General features: G+C 25.2%; 1 protein-coding gene across 1 annotated transcript; it reads right to left on the bottom strand.

Moving 5' to 3' along the window:
- Nucleotides 1-17,061: 17,061 nt before the first annotated feature.
- Nucleotides 17,062-19,655, bottom strand: LOC129609114 (ankyrin repeat and MYND domain-containing protein 2). Its single transcript, XM_055520993.1, has 3 exons — nucleotides 19,309-19,655; nucleotides 18,390-19,160; nucleotides 17,062-18,298 (listed from the first exon to the last, which is right to left on the bottom strand). Exons 1-3 carry the CDS (start codon nucleotides 19,504-19,506, stop codon nucleotides 18,062-18,064), a joined length of 1,206 nt encoding a protein of 401 aa, XP_055376968.1. The 5' UTR covers nucleotides 19,507-19,655; the 3' UTR covers nucleotides 17,062-18,061.
- Between the last annotated feature and the right edge of the window lie 2,903 nt (nucleotides 19,656-22,558).

Genomic DNA, 22,558 nt, shown 5'->3' with positions numbered 1-22,558 from the left:
CCTCTATAAATTATTCACAAACATCACAGAATTAAAAAATCAGAAAACAAAATTAATTTTTTAACAAGTATGGCTGGTAGCAGGTTTCCATAATTCAAAAAATTTTAATAATAAAAGCATTTTTTTCTTTAATAAAACAAAAGATTTTTTTATAAATAATATATTTGCTGGGTACACAGTACACACACATTCATGAGAGAATATATGGAATATGCACATACATGTATATATGCGTGTATTTGTATGTTTGTTTACTGTAAGGTTAACTCGCCGCTTCATCAACATCATCATCAGATCAGATCAGCGTCAGATCACAGCTTAAAAAATAATTTAAAAATTTTTTTTATTTTTATTTTTTTTATGTTTTTCGTTGAGAAAAATAATTAATTTTTAATAAAATATGAAATTTTCAACTACTTATAAAAGTGAACGAATAAGGTGCTGCATTAATTTTTAATAAACAATTTTCTTTAAAATTTTTTTGATCCAAGAATTTGAAGTTCATTAAATATTCATTAATATAAGTCTTGATAAACTTTCTGATCGTATTCTCTATCAAATTTACTCACACTTATTTTAAGGAAATTAGCCTTTACAGTTACTTATAGTATAGTTTTCAAGAAAAGAATGGGCTACTTTATTTTCGAAATGTAAGAGAACATTTAGAATTCTTCAAATAACAGTGAGCTTTATTATGCCAAATAAAAATCGCTAATCCGATAACCAGGAAACTTTGGGAAGCCGTATAAAAGAATGGTTTATAAAAATGAAAAAACTGAAAAGCCATTTCGAAAGTTAGAGCAAACATTTGACTCTGTTTTAAGATTTGTTATCCTAGGATGCAAAAGGTCATTAAAGATGTTGTTGTAGCATGGTTTCGATAAGATGTACAACTTTTTGCGCCGGCAGATTTTTGGAAATGTGATCCTCCAGATGTTAATAAACGGATTCAGAAAAGAACATATTTTTTCAGAAAAGAATATATTTTTATGTATAGAATACAGATGTTGTAACTGAAAAATTTTGTAACTGATCGATTTTAGTAAGTTTGAAAAGAAATTTATCAAAAGGCCACAGATCAAGGGAGATAAGACATATTAAATATAAAATGTTAAAATGAATTTCAAATTTGAAAATAAAAAAAAAGTTTTTTTCTGTTAAATTTTATAAAAACTTAAAAATTTTCATAAATAACTTAAAATGGTAAATCTCTTTAACTAAAATGGTTAAAATGGTAAATAATTCTTTTTAATGCCACCGAAACACTAAATTGAATATAGTCACCACATAATTGAAAACTAATTTGATTATATCACAAGGACTAATTAAGTTCATTCTAAAAATATTTTGCACAAAAAAGAAATTATGATATAAGAGCTAATTATTGATTTGAGTTGAGGCTTTACTAGTTCTTGTATAATAGCTGGCAAACAAATTTAAAACAATTTTATTGTATCCCAAATACTCCAACTTGTATCCAACTTTCACTAGAATATGTATATCTACGGAAACTTTAAAATATTATTCTTAATCAAATAAAAATATCATATGAAATTCAAAAAGTGATTACGATAAGTAAAAAACGGGGTCATGCACCCCTCTTCCAACGAGATTTTTTATAGAAAATCAATTAATTTTAATTAATCGTTGTATATACGCTTTGGAAGACATTAATCTTACTAAATTACAATTTTTCTTCTTACTTTACTAAGTTATTGAACTATTCGCACCAACATTTTATAATTTACGATATTCCCCAATTAAAAGAACACCCTGTCGGAATAAAACATTATAATCTTATTACATATGTATCAATAAAGTGTGATAAAATCGTGAGTTTTTAAGTGTTATTCATGAAAAAAAACCTATAAAATGATTATTCATATTCGAATTTATCTGTATGTATGAACGTATATACAAACATATATAAAGTATGTATAAAGTTTTTTAAAGAAAAAAATAACAATAATCTTGAAAATTAAATTATTAAAATTAATTGGATGAATATTAGCACATTTTTTATTAATTAATTTATTTTTATTTTTTTTTAATAAATAAAAGTAACCATTTTGTTAAATTGTTTACTTTTTTGTTGAATGAAAATATTTTTTTTTAAATTATTAATGAACAATTTTTAACCCAGCAAGTTTATGTTTTAATTATGGACACATAATTAGTGCTGTATAGTATATAAAGCTCTATAAAGCCATAATATTCATTTTATGGGGCATCTTATTCTTGCAAGCATAGTATCTATTTCATGTCTATTTGAGTTACTATACGTGTATAACTCGAATTTTAACGTAATATTAAATCGTAAAATAATTCGAATTTTGAACAAAATCAAAAATTATCAAACTTCGCTTAGGTGATAGTGTTGCTTGTAATCCATACAAAATTAATATTCTAAAATAAACAATTTTTTCCTACATTAATAAAACAAAAATAGGAAAATTTTATATGTACTCGTATGTATTTTTAAACCCATAAGTAATTAGTTTGAATTTTTTAACAAATTTTAGGCAATAGAAATCTAGTTAAATGATTATTTCATTATTATATATACATATTAGTTGATATTAGTCAAATAAATATTTAAAACTTAATAATTTAAATTTTGTAATAATATACCAAAAAAATTTAGAACATAATTTCTATTTGACAGCCGCATAATAATTCCAATGTGTAAAAAATTTGGAAACACTAACTTGTTTTCAATATAAATAATGATGATAAATTATGTTGATGAGATATTAAAGTTGCTTAACAGTTTAACATTGAGATTTTATCATAATTAATAATATTATAAAAATGTTATATAATTAATTAAACAAATATTTTATACTCATATATAACTACAGGGTGTCTCGTACTACTGCTACATATCATTGTATATAGACCCACATGAGTATACAAAACTTTTTTATGGTGATGATGTTTAACAGTTTCCGAGTTACGGAGGCTCGTGAATCTCGATAGATTTTTTTAACTTTTTGAAACTGTAAGATAACTCCGTGGCTGTGTCAGAATAAAGAGTTTCTCAAATCTAAATTAGTTAAAATCTCATCAGATTTCGAAATTACATGAATTTACAATTCGAAAAATTTGAAATGTTATGGCGCAGCATATTTGGTAGGTATGAATGTCATGAACTTTGTATAATAAAAATTAAAAATAAGAAACAAAAGCATATTAATTTATGTTACATTAGCATGCGCTCCAAATGGTTCTAATGATCGATTTATAGATGAATTTGACAATTTAATTTATCATTGGTGATTTGAATGCCATTTTTAAGGAACTTTTTTGAGGTGACGCAACTTTGTATAGCTTTATCTCTTATTTTAGAACGGCAACCTTGTCAACTGAGTTTTAATTTGGTATATATGAGTGATTTTGCTACCTGGTCAGGTTTAGAACTAATGGAAAAAGGGAAGGCACTGCAAAATGTTGAACCATTTTTTTTCTGTAATGACTTAAAAAAATATACAATAACCGATCAAAATAGCGTTTCTCTTCTGCTACTCAAATATTCAGCCTAAAAATCGAATTTCCCTTACATTTGCAAAAATTAATGACTCGAAAAATATCATATATGTAGCTTCTTTAATTGAAACAGCCCTGTAAGTCTGTTTTGATTTCAATAACATTTCCATAAAAAAAATAAAAAATATTAAATTATATCTAAGTGTGGTGAGCTTTTACAAATTTAAAAATTCATTAATAATTATAACTTTTAAAATACAATATTATATTTAAATACTGACATTACAGGAATTTCAATATTTTCGAAAGAAACGAACAGAGGAAGAAAAACAAGAATTTTTTATGCTCATAATTTATTTTCCGTTTTATATCAAAAATATTGTTAATTGTTTATAAATAAACTGTTTAAAAGTGTAGACGGTAGTGTCCGTAATTATATGAAAATTTTACAATATATTTTTATTTCACACTCTTTGAAAGCTGAATTTCAATGTGGTCTTTCAAAATTTTACCATAATATTTAGCAAACATATTTAATAAAACTCAAATATACTAAGTCTGTTCTTTGAACAGTATATGTATGTATTGTTATTTATCTTATATACTAGATTAGGTTAATACCAAAAACATAAAAAAAAGTGAAAAATATTAATAAAACTTGTGAATAGACTGCTGTATTTTAATTTGTGCGGTGGTAAAATTCAAAAAACAAAAGTCAATAATTTATTTAAAATATTGTTATGAATTTTAGCAAAGGTTCTTAACTAAACACAAAGGCTTATTTGTGATTATCTAATAGTAAACTGCAATTGGCAAAGATGTGATAAAAATAATCAATAATTCATCAAACAAATAGTTCTATGTCAGAAGACCATGAGCTTTAAATTGAGAAGACCATAAAAATTTATATTTGAATTCAGAAATTAGAAAACAATCTTTCTGCTAAAAACGCTCTTGAAAGTTACTTTACAAAATAGTTTTTTATCTTATTAAAATTTGATTTAATTCTTTCGATGTGAAACATATCTAACTAACCAAGCGAATTGTGCATAGAATCCAAAAATTACTGTACTGTAATATAATTAAATCCTTTATAACGCGTTATGTATTAATGTAAAAGCATGAAAGTTTTCTCAAACTAGAGTTTAAAATAAACGAAAAAATTGTCTATTGCAAAAATATGAAGTTCTGTTAAATGAAAAATGAAATTTGTCCACCGCATTGCATATGATAAGCGATGCTATAGAAAGTAAGAAAAGCTGTTGCCAACGAAACCAAATATCGCATATCCAGGTGTCTGCGAAAATATACTTTATCCATGTTGGAGAAGCTTAAATTAACTATTTTTAGCAGGATGTTGATATGTCGGTTTGTCGATCTTTGCACTTCTGTACCACCATGGAACACAGAGATACAAGAATAAAACACAGTTTGATTAACTTTTGGGACAATGTCAGAAGTAAACTCCTTACTACAGGCCGACTTTAAATTTTTGGTTATATATAGAGAAATAATCATTGAATTTGCTTCAAATTTAATATAATAATTCTGGCTATAAAAACAATGAACCAGTTCAATTTTTAGAAAATATATTATTAGACCTTGAAAACTAAACTTTCACTAGGGGCTAATTTTATATTTTTTATTATATACATATAAGGAACTAATTGAGAAAATTTGTTAAAATTTAATATTTGAATTTTGACCGTCAATAATGATAACTAAGATACTTTTCAAAGAAATCGGGTCACAGAATATGATTACGATTTGTAAAGATAAAAGTTTACGATTTGTAAAGCTAAATTTTTATAACCTTATGCAACATTTTAACAATGCGGTAAATTATATGCTGGCCACATCAGTTAACTTATATTAAATTATGTATTAAATATGTAGGAAATTATTAAAACTCTAACTAAAAATAATCAATGCATGAAATTTTAAATAATATTTTAAAATTTCATAGCTCACCCCTAATATCACATAATTAATACATGAATTAGTTTTACAAATTTAAATGAACATGTGAAATGTAACATAACGTTTAAATGGTTAAATTTCACTTACATATACATACATACATATTTAAATCTAAAGCAACACTATATTCCACGTATACATATACATACATATCTAATTGTAAATTAAAATCTCTACAGCAAAATTTTAGAAATTTTTTCCAATTTCCAATATTGAAAATCTTCTTAATGTCAACCTTAATAATGATAATTTCTGCTACTTTATAAGTATATATTGCCCGTAAATTCACTCTACTTGTGCGACATTTATACATATTCTTATAATATATGTATGTATCCGTGCATATACATATATGTTCATAATGGTGAGTTATCTTTCAATATAACCATGTATGTAAGTATGTATATTATATCATTAAGGTATGATCATCGAATTATAATAATCATCATTAGCTAGCGTCCACTGAAATCAAATTAGAGTCTACCTCTTCAGTAATTTTATTTAATTGAAAGGTGAATAAAGATTTACCTGTGTATGTATATAAACATATAAAATATATTCTTGTTATCAGGAATGTTTTTCTTTCTTTATGTTTTTTTTCTTTTAATTCAATTTGAAATTTATTTTCGATTATCACATTAAAAAAAAAAAGTTAAGAAAAAGAAAATAAGAGCAGCAAAATTTCTGTGTCACTTAAATTTTCTGATTTGAAATAAAAGGGCGATCCTTAATTAAGTTGGCGGATAAAAATTTTTTACCGCACTCAGTTTTATAATTTTTTTTAGAAAATTTAAATTTTATGACTCAAATATTTACTACGTGACCAACAAACTGCAAATTTTATATTACGGAGTTACCAGAATGTTAGATTATTTTTATAACAAAGCTATTAGTATGTTCTCTGAATATAACAATCTACATATTAAAAGGTACCTACTTAAAACTCTTAATTCGTAAGGAGTAGAAATGCATATTAGTTCCGGCAGGTGACTTTAAACATCTTTTTATATTGAAAGTATAAATTATTTAATATTAAATTAATCAAGTCAAAAATTATATAAAATTTTATAATATATAGGTTAGTTTTCTTCACGTTAACAGAATTGCCATATTAGACCATGTTCTAATTTTAAATTAGTCGCAAACACTTCAGGAATTAGTCAAATTTTTAATGTTATTGAAAACCAGAAAAAAAAATTGACCATTAAGATCACCACAAGAAAAAAATTTTCCTCTTCTGTTTTAAGGCGCTAAACATCAAAACATATTTTGAATAATAATAAACGGGCGGCATTTTATGTCATCACACAAAAAAGACACCATCACATTATATACGCACGTATTGTAATGTAGGACCATAGAGAAAATTCCCCCCGAAAAAAACAAAAAATATCTTTCACACCTTATCATTTTAATATTGTAATTTTTTTTCTCATTTTCTCCTTTTATTCTTATTGTTTTTAATTTCTAAAAAGAAAACCAAGAAGATCAAAGCAAATTTCAGATGACCTACAACACACGGTACAACATAAGCGTACATACATCCTATATATTGTCCCATATATTCTTTCACTCAACACAAAAAAAAAAAATTATATAAAGCAATTTCAAAATAATCTTGAAAGAAATAAGCAAAATAGAGATTTGGTTTAAAATTAAAAAAACAAAAATAAAAGAAAAAACAAAGAAAATGTGATTTAAAAACGCGCTAAGAAAAGTGTTTATTGCCATTTTATGCCTGCTACCATTAATACCTTCATCTGTGGTCGCCAAGCACCTCATATCTTATTATCAAATTATACATACATACACAGGTACCTGATGGTAATGAATGATGATGATGATGATGATGCTGGTGATAGTGATGTCGATGATGATGCGGCAGCTCAGAGCATTACTTGTGATGTGGTACAAAATCCTTTTTAAGTAATTTTTAGTGCTTCTTATATGTTTTATTGATTTTACGTTTTTTTTTTTTCGTTCTTTTATTTTGTAGAAAATTAAATTACAGTTGCAGCTTTAAAATGTGATTTCAATGTTCTTTAATTTTTATTACATTGTGATATAAGAGAAAATGAGAAGATTTATCAGAGGTTCTTTGGTAATTTTTTTGTTTTTTTTTTTTTTATTGTTTTTATTTTTCAACACTTTTCTTACACTTTAATACTTAAAATGCTTATTCTATAAAAATGGTTTGGTTGGGTCACAAATTTTAATTTCTGCTTTATTTTCTTGTTTTTCTTTCTTAAATTGTTTCATCGGTTTTCAATCCCTTATATGCAATACAATAATATGATGATTATGTGCTCTTGGAAAGAAAAAAAAATCTTTATTTTGAAAGTTCTTAATCACTCTCTTATCAACTTAATTTTCATTTCTTTACGAGTTTTCAGAATCAAAGAAATATAAAAAGAGAAAAACATACAAAATTTATATTAAGAAATTTAGTAAAAGAAAAGTATAGTTATTTCCCAAAACTCTAAGGTATAGGGTGAATTATTCTGTTCTAACTGAACAGTACTTTAAAAAAAAATTCTAAACAACTTATCTGAAAATCATTAGTCAAATTAACTTGTTTACCAAGCTGATTTTTTGCTACAAAAAAAAAATAATAAAAGAAAATATAGCAGTCATCCGATCAAATCAGATATGTACTTATAAATTCTAGACTACCTGGAATAATATAAGATTTAACAGGCCGTAGCTATCTACGATCTACAAGACAGGTTAATAGTAAGAATAGAATTAAAATTAAAAAATATATTAATTTGTATACATAATTAAACGGACGGATAAGCTAATCTAAATTTTTTATACGTAAACTAACATTTAAATGAATACTCTACAAAATTCATTAAGATTCGTTAGCATATTTTTTTAGAATAGGAACACCATAATCTTATGAAGTTTAATCCGAATTCTAAGATCACATTTATTAATCTTCTTTAGCAGCACTATCGATTTCAATTTACTTTATTTAATTTTCGTTTCTAATTGCATTGCAACTTCCTATTTCAATTTTGTCGTTGAAATAAAGCTTAACTGAAAAAGATTAAAAGTTTTTGTCTGAATTACGAGTATACTTCAAAATTAATCATGAATGACCATTGTATACAATATAGAAAATCATTCAATGGCCTGCTCAATGGTAATTCAATGAAATCGATTTTCGTTTACTTTGTGCAATATATAATACTTTATCTTACGAATGAAACTTTCTTCGATTTCGAACGATAGGTCTCAGCCACCATAGCTGTTATCAATTACTGTTAGAAAAACTATTCTAGTATAGCATTATTCTGCTTCTTGGTGACAAACTGTAAGGTAAATTTTTAAATATAATTATTCCACTCCTTCAATTGTGTATTTGATTGGCTGCACAGGATTTTGCTTCAAGCTTTGCTGAAACCAGAATTGATTAGGTAAAAAAAACAATTTTCGTAAACACAATAAATCAATTAGAGAATTAATTAGTAAAAATATGCCCTATAATTTGCAATAACCAAGAATGCAATTTTGGTAAAATTTTTGAACAGATCGTTAAAGTATTTTGAAGGACAGATTTTCATGATGAATTTTTAAGCTGTTACTGATAAAAACTGATAATGGCAACTACATTAATACAATTGCATCAATAGTTTAAATCCTTATACGCAATTTCTAATTAATTTGTTTCTTAATATTATCATAGTGATTTATTTTTTTTGAATTTAGTGTTTAAAATTTTGTACAGTACTGTAACTAAAGATTATAATAAAGTGCCCAAATCTAAACTAAGCCCCAGAAAAACATCTTTAATCAAAAGATTTTCCATTTGAAAAATTAATTTCTGTAGAATAGAATATTTTCCAGGCCAGACCAATATCAGGCCTTTTATCTCTTGATCCGTTTTTAAAATATCTAAGATGTTCAAAAATTGTAGAAAACCTCGGGAAAATACTTATTTTCTTGAAAAGAATTTTCGTACATCTTATTCTTCTCATCCCCAATTTCTCATAAAAAAAACGGCAAGTTTTAAAAAAATTAATTCAGAATCAGAGCTAAAACAACAATTTTACTCTAATGGCTACTTTAAATAATTTTGTTCAAATCACAATTCCAATTCACAATGTTCAGAAAATCTGACCTTTCTCTTTAATTTCTTTAAAAAAAAAAAAACAAAAAACGGAAAATTCTCAGTTCTCTTATCTTAGAGAAAGGAAAAGCAATACTTTACTATTTTTTCTTTTTCTTTTATTTTTACCACTTACCATGTTTCTTGTGTGTTTCTTGACTATGGTAGCAAGTCTTATCTAATTCCATAACGTTTTTCTCTTGTTATAAGATTCTACAAAAAAAAAAAATACATTTCAAATTATACAAGCCGCCAATGTCGCCAAGGTATTGTCGGCTTATTTTTAATATTTTTAAGTATTTAAAAATTTAACTTATAAGAAAAAAAAAATCGGTGATCTTAAATTCATTCTTGTATCTATAAAGTTTTCCTTTCGGAAAACAAAAGAAAAAAACAATAACCAAAAATTTTATTTCTTGTATTGAAAAGCCGAAAAAATTGTAATGTAGTTGTTATCTAAAATTGTTTTTAACTACTGGGATTTAAAAAATGTTAAGGATATTCAGTTTTTAATATACAATTATTATGTACACACATACGTATATGTATGTAGGTATAAATAAAAATTCAGTTGTTTATCTATGTTTTACAGTTAATGAACAATTAATCTAACAAGAGATTAATAGGATTTGAATTGAAAACTTAGACACACAAGTGCATTTTATAAGTGGTATCTTTTTTTCAACAGGTTCTAGCTCGAAAATTAGTACATTTGCAACACCCAACGTACCCCTCGTACACATACAATTTTTTGCTGAAAATTGATCAAAGAGTCATCTCTGAAATTATTGGCCACCTTATGCAAACCACCCTATATATCAAAATTGCTTCTTAGTTTCTTAGTTTTTAAATATTGAATTAAAGAAAGCCCATTGCTACATAGAATGAACTCTTTTTGTTAATTATTTTATTTATTAACCAAGGGTTTATATTCAACAAAAAACCTGTTCAAATATTCTTTTGAAAATGTTATAGGGCTTAAGTCTTTATATTATGTGTTGTTTACTTCTTTTATAACTTGTGATAGTAGGAGTTGAAAAAAACATTTACATATTATGTAACAAAAACTCTAAAAACAACCCTTATTTAAAAAAACTAAAATAAAAACATTTTCGCTTCGAAAAAATTTCTTTAGACCTTCCGTTAGATGATATTGACAGGCGACAAAATTAACTTAATTATCTAAAATCCCTAATTCTTGAAATATGCAATATTTCTTCCACCCATTCGTCCGTTCGCCTGTTCGTGCTCTGTTTACAAAAATTCTACACACTTTAAGGTATAGAAACCCCAAATTTTATGCATAAATCTTAATTAAAAACTTAGTACGAAATATTTTCTTGTATCTCCCCTTCCTTTAAAAGTTACAGCTCCGCGAAGTCCTAAAATTTCTTTCTTTGACTTTTTATTGTAGCAAACCAACAATTATCTTTTATATTACATAAAGGTAGAAAGATAGCGACATACTTCTTCTACAGTGGTGCAGCGCAACTGATTCGAAAATGACAAAATGGCTGTTAAAATTAACCGTTATCTAAAATCTGGTTCTTTTTTCATATCGTTTTTTTTCTAGACGGTAAGATGTAAAAGCCGAAAATTTTGACCACTCATTAAAAAATAATTTTCTTCCACCCCCATCTCCTCTCATATGGACACTTTACGAAAATTGGAAAATCTGAATTCTGGATAATCTATTAAGATTTTGGAATTTAAATGTTTTCAATAAAATACCTATAAGAAATTTTATTTCTTGCTTTAATTCCAATTTTTGAATTTAAAATATTTTATAATTTTTAAAATTATAAAACGTGTGGACAGTTGTAATCATTCTGATTTATTTCTTAGCCTAACTCTTATAAGTGTTAGAATCTGATTTTGGCAATAGCAATGATCAAACTAAATTAAAAACAGAGTAGATTAAGAGTAATTTAAGAACAGAGTTAAACATATTTTGTATTTGTGTCTATTTATTGCATTTTTAATTTTCTATAACATGTAAAATTTTAATTATTTATATAATATTAAATACGTTAAGCAGGGGACATAAATACATGTAATAATTTTCACACCTTCTATTAACTACCGCTTCATTTTTAATACACAAATTCGCGAATCATAATTTTTAATGAAACTGCAGCTAAATGATGGCGATTACTTGGTAAAAATTATTTGTTAAATAATTATGTATGTATATAACCTATATGTAATGTTTGTAATACACATTACATGAATATATTTTCACAAAAGAAAAATAAAATAAAAGAGATGAAGTGGATTGGTCAAAAATTTTGTCCAACAACAGATGTAAGGAAATTTATTACATACTTAGTCGTATTTTCCACTACTTCTTTTCTCCTACCATCTATTCTTAAAATATGAACATGCTTACATACACATACTTATGAAAAAATAATAAATTCTTATAAAAAAAATAATGTATGTATGGATGATGAAATTATTATATTTATTTTGAATTTTTTTGCTTAAAAATCCATTTTGAAATTCGCATGTGTTGAAATTTTTGAAAATGCAAAAAAACAAAAAAACAGAATGTATATTTCGAACTCGTAGCCATATGCAGTGAATAACATACTTTTATATATGTAACATAAATTCAGTTTTGTTGCATATTATTGAAAATGTTCATTTATTGGAAAATTTTGATTGAGTAAAAAAAACACAATAATAATAAGATCAAATACAATATCATATAATTTTATCGACCGCATTGCATAGAACAAGGCAGGTTATGGTGATGGCACCAAATTTGCATGTCGAGTCTTCGATTGAAATGCAGTTGTTCATTGTAGGGAGGCGTAAATAAACTATTTTTAGAAAGATGTCGGTCTGTCTGGTTATTGTGATCAATAATCATATTTGAAATCTTATTATTAAAAGAGCGAACTAGTAAATTTTACTCGGAAACAAAACTTTCAAAAAGGGCCGACTTTACTTATTTGATCTTATTTCAGGAATTAATTGACGTAATTTCTGACAATTATAGTAATTGAGTTTTAAGCGTTAACGAAATTAAATTGAATAATTGGCAGTGAAATTAAATCAAGCGAAAAATGAACTTCTACTAAGAACCAAATTTACATTTTTCTGGATACATTAACTAAAGTCTAATTTCTGCTTCTCGTAATAAATAAATATAATTATATGCAACACTTTAGAAATGCTGTCGATTATGTACTGTGCACATCGGATTTTTTTATTCATTTTTTATCACATCGGATTAAATTACTCATGTGTGCAAAAGGTGCAATACAGGTGATATAAATTAAAAACAAAAACAAATAAGAAAAATCATAATTTACGCGTAAATATTTTTTGTTTGTTATTTTATATACATACATATACATAATATGTTTACGTATATATTATGTATACATTATACGCATATCGGTGTGATTACTTGAATACAACTATATTCTATAAACACACAGAATGTATATGATACATTCATACAAAACATACAAAATTTTTGCGATGAGCGTTTTTTAATGCAATAATATGTATGTAAGTCTTGTATATACCAGGATGGCTACTACGTATTCGCAATTAGCTCCATAGCGTAAATCTCAATTCGATTTTTTTTCTTTTGTAATACATATACATATACATACACATATAGATTTTTTTAGAAAATTATTAACTCAATTTCCATATTAAATATTAGCTAAATTTCAATATTATTTTATAATATACATACATACAATTTTGGTACGCAAGTTAAAATATAATGAATTCAATTATTCATTCAAATTTTTTTTAGGCGTATCACTTGATGTTATGGGAAATTATTCAAAAATTTTGTTATTATCTGAGAATGTTGAATTAATTTTCGAAATTTTTCAATCCTATACTAAAAATCAAAAAATTTCAGTAATATTTAGTCTTCTCATAAACACAGTATATTGCCATATTTGGCGTAGGTGCGTGTTCATAGACAATATAGCAACATTATTTATTCATAAACATGGGTAATTTTTCGGAATATAGCGAAATAACTATGATTAGTGCATTTAAATCACATGAAATGTTTTGATTTTATAAAATATTTAAAAATATATTGCGTATTCATTAAGTTGTTTTTGGCCTATTGCGTTTATTAAAATCTCTATTATATCATCTTAAGTGATGAGTCTAACCGAAATATGGGATTGCCGTTGCTTCATCTTAAATTTAAAGAAATTCAGATCAAGAAGCAAAATCACTATTGTATATACATAATGGAAGTAGATTAAGCCTTTTTTTTATGTGAAATAGTACAAAAACGGTTCAAATAAATTTTAAAGTTGGAAAACAAAAATATGTTCAAGTTTAAATTCAAGAAAATAAAAAGAGATGATCTTGGCAAAATTCAAATTTACAATTATTTATTTCTGTTTTACTAATTAAATAGCTGTTCATAATATTTGAAATTAATATTTTCTATTTTTAAGTGTGCGTTTTTATCCAATTGATTTAATTGCTAAATCTTTAGAAAAAGCACTAAAGTCTAAATTTGTAGAAAAACTCATAACAATTCTTTTAAAAACTTCTTTCAAAGTATTTCATAAAACAACTAACCCTCAACAAATGAAAGATAACTATAATATTATATTCAAGCGTGCAAATAAAATTTTGCACAATATTATACCGAATTTCTAGTATAACATTTCTAATCTTCAAACATTCCGAAAAGCATTATTAAAAATACCGCACTAATGTTCTTAGCTGGCCTCTTTTAAATAGAAAAACAAAAACCATTATCTTAGAAATTTGAAATAATTATATGAACAATAAATTTAAATAATTTTTCTTATTTAAATCCACCTAAGTTAAGAAAAGATTATCATAAAATCCTAAAACGAAAAATTAAAAAAACATGTAGTTAAATGTAAATGAATTAAAAAAATCATCGGCAATATGATTTTCAAACTAAAAACAAAACAATTATTATTTTTTAAAACATAAAATTACCGCACAAATAAAAATAGTAAGATATCTAAATAAGGATAACGTCATTAATGCATTTATTTCGTAAAGACAACAAATTTTTTTAATCACATCCTTTTATATTTTAAGGATGAAATATAAATACACATATACATAAGGTTGGTTCAAAGCCTTGTACTTATAGTATAACTACAATAAATACAAAGCCAGTTAAAATCCAACTTATCTGGTATTCTTAAAAATATTCTTATATAAAGAAATATCTTTTTTCCTTTTGGTTAACAATAACAATAGTACTTAAGCAGAAGACAACAAAATACACTCTTGAATCGAACAAAGTGTTTACAATTGAACCTTTTTATAAATTTACAAAAACATTTAGAAAGGTCACTTTCAATATGCAAAAAAAAATGAAAAAGATACAAAACAAAAATATTAAAAAAATTATGTATTTAGGGATTAAAAGGGCACATAGAGGAGCTGGTGAATTACATGCTTCAGTAATACATATTCTGTTATTTTAAACGCCATTGTTGTCAATTGCTTTCACCTTGTGTTTGTTGCTTGTATTAACATACTTCTTCTAGTTCTTTTTTATTCTTATTTTTAACAATACAATGAAATTCAGGTCAATCTTGTTTAATCCTTAATTGTGCAAAAAAAAGCTACTAATAACACTCTTAAAATCTTGGTTCTTCCAACAAAAATTAGTATTTATAATACTTATTATTTAAACATGTACATATATATATATCTACTATAGAAAACTCGGGTCAAATTAATATCAAAAGATTTTTTATTATATAATAAAAATTTTATATGATTTTAAATATTAATTTATCTATTTTAGTTTTGATATTTTACTTAATTTAAATTCTTACAATTTATAGTTCACGACTTTTCGCTACAAGCAATTAAAAACTTATGGTGATATTTCAGATATGCAGTGAAAGTTTTAAATTCAATCTGAAAACTATTTCCACACATACCTACAAATCTGCAGAGACTGAATATTTTATTTTTGCCGATTTGCAATGTATTTGGGAATTTTTCAATATCAAATGTAAAATATTTTTACACTAATTTTTATAAAAAAAATTCCTTTATAGAACTTTAATCACAATTTTCATTTCCAAACATTCCATATTTGCAGATTTCGGAGTTTGAATTTATTGAACGTGCTATATAATAAGACTTATGTTAACACGACTCCCCTAAGGGTACACTTAGGCCATATTGGGGCAATTTGTGGTGTATTAAGACGTAAATTAGAAATGAATTATCGAAAATCCTCTATAATTCTGCATATCTAACAAAAAATTCCTTTGACTACTTTTTACGATTTTACATATGTAGCTTCATTTAATCCCTAAAAAAAAAAAAATTTTTTTTTTGCCCTCATTTTAAAATATCATTAAAGTTAAGTAAATAAAAAAAAATAATTTCATTCAAATTTTCTTTTATTATACTTTCGTTATTTAATTTGAAGTTATACAATTACTTTACAATTACTGACTATACAAAACAAAGTTTACAATACCTGATTTTCAAATTTGTTTTCCAGTTTTTTTTTTTCAATTTTCTTCTTCGTTAATCTAATAATTAGATATTTAATTCTTTTTTCTTTCCTAAAATATTTTTGTTTTTAATTTTTAAATTAGTTTAAAAATCTTGTTTTTTTTTTGGTTTTAATTTAGTTTCCTTCAGAATGAGAACAAAAACTACTTTTCTTATTTCGTTTTCTTTATATTTAGTTTTTCTTTTATAAAAAAAGCCTAAAATTTCAAATAAACTTGTAATTTTATTCAAATTTCCTAGTTTTTATTTCGGATACAAATTACAGACAACATTCAGAACACTTAATACAGTTTTCTACACACGATTACATATTCATTTAATATTACAGTAAATTTTGTTTTGAGTTTTTTTGTTTATTTTTTGTTTTTTAATTAAAAGATTATAAAGCTTGACACTAAAAATTTGATTTTAAAAACAAAATTTAACATGATATAAAGAAAAATACTTAAAACAGAATATGCTAATTGTGTCCCTAAATATGTTTGATTTCAGGAAACCCCATGTTTACAAAATTACAAAATTTTTCAAAGATTTTGGTCGATAATAAATATTGTGCAATTCATTAAAAATTCTGAAATCAAGTATTATATTTTAAAAAAATACAAAATAATTTCTAAAAATGTTTTAATTACATTATCTTAACAAAAATGTGTATCAAATAAAATCTCATTATTATAAAATATAAGAGAACACAAATGTTAAATATGAATATTCAAATTCGAGTTATTAAAAATTATCTTTGAAATCATAAAATTAAACCCTTCTTCAGTTTATTTCTTCGTTAGCTTATTAGGCTAATGTATTTGAAATAAATATGGAAAATCAATCAATTGACATAAGCTTTAAAAATAATTCGAATTACATATTTGTAAAAATTATTCTTCAAAAAATAATAGAATAAATAGAATTTTTTGATAACACAGTTCTTTAATTAAAATCTTAAAATGATGGATGTTTGATAAATCGAAACTAAATCTACAAATTTAGCATGTTCGATAAAACTCTGCTTTTTGTAGCACATTACAAAATGAGGAATATTACAAAAATATAAAAATTTATATGAATGTATGTAGTTAACTACATCACATTTAGTTTTTCTAGATCAGTAATCATGCAAAAAAAAATTTTAAGATTTAGATTAGAACTTAGATTTTAAAATTTAGATCTACACGTCTTAATTATCGCAAAATCCATCAAAATTAGACTATTAGACTTTTAAACCTGCATAAATTTAAAAACTTTTCGTTTTTCTAATAGATTTAGTTTGAATTTTCAAAAAAAAAAATAAATGTTAATTTTATGCTTAGACTTATTACTCACATACATAAATATAATTGGTCTGCTTATTTTTAAATAAGCATTGAGAAGATTTAAACTGTTCTTCTTTATTTTTTTTTTCTTAGTGTACATGGGCAGGAATTGTACAATTCTAAATTAAAGGAAATTTGAAAAATGAATTAAATGCACGTGTTTTATATTTTAAAACTATAATTGTCTACTACTAACAAATCCAACGCTCGTAATTTTTGTACAATAAAAATTTACCAAATTTATATTTTTTCTTATTAGAACTTAACACTAACCGAAATGAAAAAACAACGAAAAAAAACTAATATTGTTTTTTAGAGAACAAAAATCCTCTACATTTTCATGCCAGCTATGTTATTAGATCAAAAAAAAAAAAAAAAAACACTTCAAATTACATATGGCATACAGCTTTTATTGTTAAAATCTAGTAAAAATTATTTGTTTAAAAATCATTTAAAAAGTGACGATGTTAAATTATAATTTAGTAATAATTTTATCATTCATTTTATCCTATGATTTAAATTTTTTTAAGATTAAAATAATCATTTGTTACTTATTTTGTTTACAGTACAAGCAGTTAATGTTCACAAATTTAATATTTGTTTTAGATTTATTTCTGCTTTAGATTATTTAATTAAGATAGAAAGGTTTTTAACTAGCAACTAAATTTTGTAATTGTTCTCTTATGTCATTAGCATCGATATCCTTTTTAGCAGATTGACTACCTGAAGCAGATGCAGAAGCTGATGTAGGTCTTGCACAATTCTTTTTATGCATAAACCAATGAAGACGTTGACATTCGCGGTCACAATATTGCACTTGTTTACATTTTGAACATTTCTTATCCGGTTTCTCTTCCCCACATGAGCTACAAAATGTTATATCATCCTGAAACAAATATTGTCAATGTAACCAATTAATATTAAACATTTTGAGGTCTTAAGAAATATTTTTTTGAAATTATGTATATTTCACGTACCACAAATCCTCTACTTCCATTAATTGCATTTTTTAAAATGTCTAAAGCTGGCAAAGAATCTTTATTAGCCAATTGTGATACAACTTGTCTAAAAATTGTACATTCCCTGTAAGGAAATTCTCGTGCACAATCTCTTATTGTATATTCTAAATAATCTAATTGGCCCAATTTGTTTTCCTTTAGTACTCTCTTTGCAAACAATTCGATAAAATCATGCTTCCCTTCGTTTGAAGAATCAGTTTTATTATCTTTTTTAGCATTTTGGAAATGCTCTTGACATCGCATTATTTCCTTAACAATCCAACTTAAATAATGATATTTATAAGCCATCAACTCATTTACATCATATTTTTTTTGCATCTCTTTTTCCATCATAAGTTCTAAAACTTTGTTTACTGATTTCAAATGATCCGATAAAGAATATTTTTGCAAATTTAATGCAACCCGAACGGGATGAATGTTTATTTGTATAACAAATCTATGAAAATTATCCAGTAAAATAGGTTGCAAATATGGTTCAGTTTGATGCCCTTGCAATTTTGTATAACATTCTATTTCAGATTTTGAAATATGATTGTTAATTGTAGCTACACATTGATGATTTCCAACAAAAGCTGCCATTTGAGCTGCTGTCCTCGATACAGAATTTAAAGTATTTGCATTGACTCCAGCATCTAATAATAAAACACAAACATCTGTATTTCCAGATAATGCAGCAAAATGTAATGAAGTATAACCAGCACCATGTTGACTATAATTGACATCGGCTCCCTAAAATATAAAAAAGAATTCACGGAAGTAATAAAAATAAAAATATAACCTCAATTTTCATATACATAAGTATGCATGTATATATTTATCGAAAGATTAATACGGCGGCGTCGCAAATTTGTTGATTCGGTATTGTGCATGTACTTACTTGGTCTAAAAGCATTTGTACTATTTCCTTGTTGCCTTTATAACATGCATGTTGAAGCGGAGTCATACCATTTTTATCTACAAAATTTACTGTATCCTTACAAACAGCCAATAGTGCTTTAAAATCATCCACTTCATTCTTTGATATTTTCTCAAATATCTTGCTTTGAAATTCATTTAATACAACTTCGTTCACCATTTTACTTCACTTTATATTGATATTTTTATCTTCAATCACAACTTTATCCAAGATATTCCTGTTTTATTATTAAATGCGTCTTTTCTTGTTTTTTCACCTTGTATAAAAATAAAAATTTATCCCCCAGGATGTAAAATGCTTTCCTTCTATTTCATTTGACAGCGCAAATTAATTTTTTATCAAAATGACAACTGTCAAAACGTACAGTACGATTGAAAAGCTATTTTAAAAGGTCATAAGGGTTGTGTACACGGCCATCTAACAAAACTTTTTCGAAACATTTGAATTGTTTTAGATTATTCTTTTGAATATAAAACATACACACACATCAAGCGATGCTTTTACCTTTTTTTTAACCGCGTTGGCATATATGGGCTCTAAATTTTATATTTTCTTCTCAAAATTAAAAACATCGAAATGCATAAACTGAAGAAAAAATTAAAATTCTTCTTTATTTTTTAAAATTGAATGGATTCCTGAGTTTATATTTTGATTGTAAATTAAAATGTCAAAAAAATTCAAAACATTTTTTACAAAAAAAATTTCTTTTAAAAAAAGCAAATGTAAATTAATTGAAAATTTTTTTTAAGCATTATTAAAAGAATTTTAAAATGAAAATATAAAAGGCCTGAAAATAAAAGAACGCTATTGGATTTAATGCAACACGCCTAGACATATAATAGGTTTATGTTTTTTGACACGTTACATAATTTAATAGGATATTATTCAGTACTTTTGTCATTTTGAGTAATACCCAATCGCGTCATGTGATAATTCCAATGAAAAAACAAGAGATGTGATGTGCCATTGAATCAATGATGAAAAAATGGATGATAGTTCTGTAGCAATATGCAATATTTGTGTAATATTTACAGTTGATTAATTTTTAGTTAAATTTTGATAAAAATATCTCCGTTCACATATAATGTATATGCATACATATCTATGTACACATTCGAATAAAATTGCTATATATATGTATGTATCTGCTTGCTTTTTTATTAATGTAAACTGTGTTGCATTTTTTCATGTATTTGTCATGGATTTTATTTTTTTAATATAATCAGATTTTTATGTTGATTTGAAAAAATTCGAAAGACGTAAAAATTTAGAATCACATCTTTTGTCCCAAAAATAATTGGTTCATAACTTAATAAAAAAAATTAAGTCAACATAAAGTACACTCCCATATAGTGTACCTTTAAGTTAAATTTACAATGTCAAATTTTATGATTTAGCAAATTTTAGCATTACCATATTGTCTTATTTTTAATGCAACCAAATAGCAAGCTATTTTAAGATACGATTTAAATTTTCGTTTTTGTAAAAATGAAAAATATTCAAATTTAAATTTTTGTTTTGCAAATGTTACGAAAAACATTAAATTTTATTTTGTTGTAGAATCATGAAGTTGGCTTTACCAGTAAAGCAATTTTGTAAATATTATTCATTTTATTAGCAAGTAATATACATGTGTATGTATATATTATTTTTGAGTTGTGAACATAAATTTAAAATAATAAAACATTTTTTAAATACTGTATCACACTTTTTGCAATTCAGATAATTTGCTTTAAACATCTTTGAAGTTGTCTATTGTTCTACACATATTCAATTTCTCCTTTTAAAACTTCACCTGTTAATAGACTTAAACCAATAAACAGCAGTTTCAAACTAAAAATTACATGTCTACCATCAAATACTGCATGTCAATTTTCAATTATATTTTACCGCAGAAATAATTAGTAGAATGAATGGTAGCGACATTTCTAAAAATTTTGCTTACGGACTGTGAAAAATAAAAAATAAAATTTTTAAAGTAAATAAGAAAAATGTTTTGCATTTTTATTAACTCATATAAATAAAATCTTGATATTAAAATCAATAGAGTTTATCAATCATGTCAATCATAATTATAGCACCACATTGTATGTATACAAAACCAACTACTTGAATATAATATATAATGTAAATAACCGTACAATATGCAAAATTTCCTGTTTATAAAAGGTTGAATATTATTAATGGAAAAATATGTTTTTCTTTTTTTCTAAAGTTTATTAGTCATTATTACAAGTTTTAATATACTTATGTAATATAACGCAATACTGTCCCTTTACTGATTTTTATTTAAAAGTAATTTACTTTCCATTTTTCAATTTGTAATTGAAATCGATTTGTTCGATTACGTTGCTATAAGAGATTGTGTAAGGGATACGATTCTAGAAAGTTCACATACAAGTCCACAACATTGTGAATTTACTATATTGAATCTTTATTTTGATGGGCTATGACGCAAATATATGTACCGATGTGCGCATATGAATATTATTAATAAAGGAGGAAAATATTTTTATGTTTCGTCAGAAAATAAAACAAAATCTCATAGATATGGTAGTATTTTATTTATTTTCAAATGAAATATCTTCACATGGAGCCCCTTTTCGCATTTCCGGCGGAGCGAATGGAGCGAATCTAGAGAATTCATCAATTATTCAATTTATGATCAGCCGATAATTTTATTCACGAGATTCAAAATGTTGTTAGTTCAAGACATCAAATGTAAACACATAAAATTTTCATTCAAATTCGGTTAAATGTTCGTCGACTTTACTAATCACAGTACCAAAAATTCATATTTGCTTAAAATGCCAACTATGATAACTTCTTTTTAAAAAAGTAGCGAATAATTACTTAAATTAAAATTTATTGAATTTTTTGACAAATTTTAATTGGTGTAACATAAGCCTGTTATTTCCTGTTTTCTTCTTTTTCCCCCAATTATAAATGCCGGATAAAGAATTCGGGATTAGTCTGAGACCTGAACTAACTGAAATTGAAAAATAAATAGAAGTTTATTGAAGGGAATCTAGAAGGATACTTATATTTCTTACAGGAGAGTCTTAACCTCCAAAAATGGTTATAAAAAGTACCTAAAAGAAAGTTATCAAATACAGTCTTGCGATGTACTATTAGCAAGGTACTATTAGCAAGCCGTTCGCAAGACTTTGACAAAGACATGCGCAGCGTCATAATTATCATTTAGGGTCCA

Source organism: Condylostylus longicornis, unplaced genomic scaffold, assembly GCF_029603195.1.
Source record: "Condylostylus longicornis isolate FDR11 unplaced genomic scaffold, ASM2960319v2 ptg000038l, whole genome shotgun sequence".
NCBI lineage: Eukaryota > Metazoa > Arthropoda > Insecta > Diptera > Dolichopodidae > Condylostylus > Condylostylus longicornis.
This window is presented reverse-complemented; position numbering and strand designations above follow the sequence as displayed.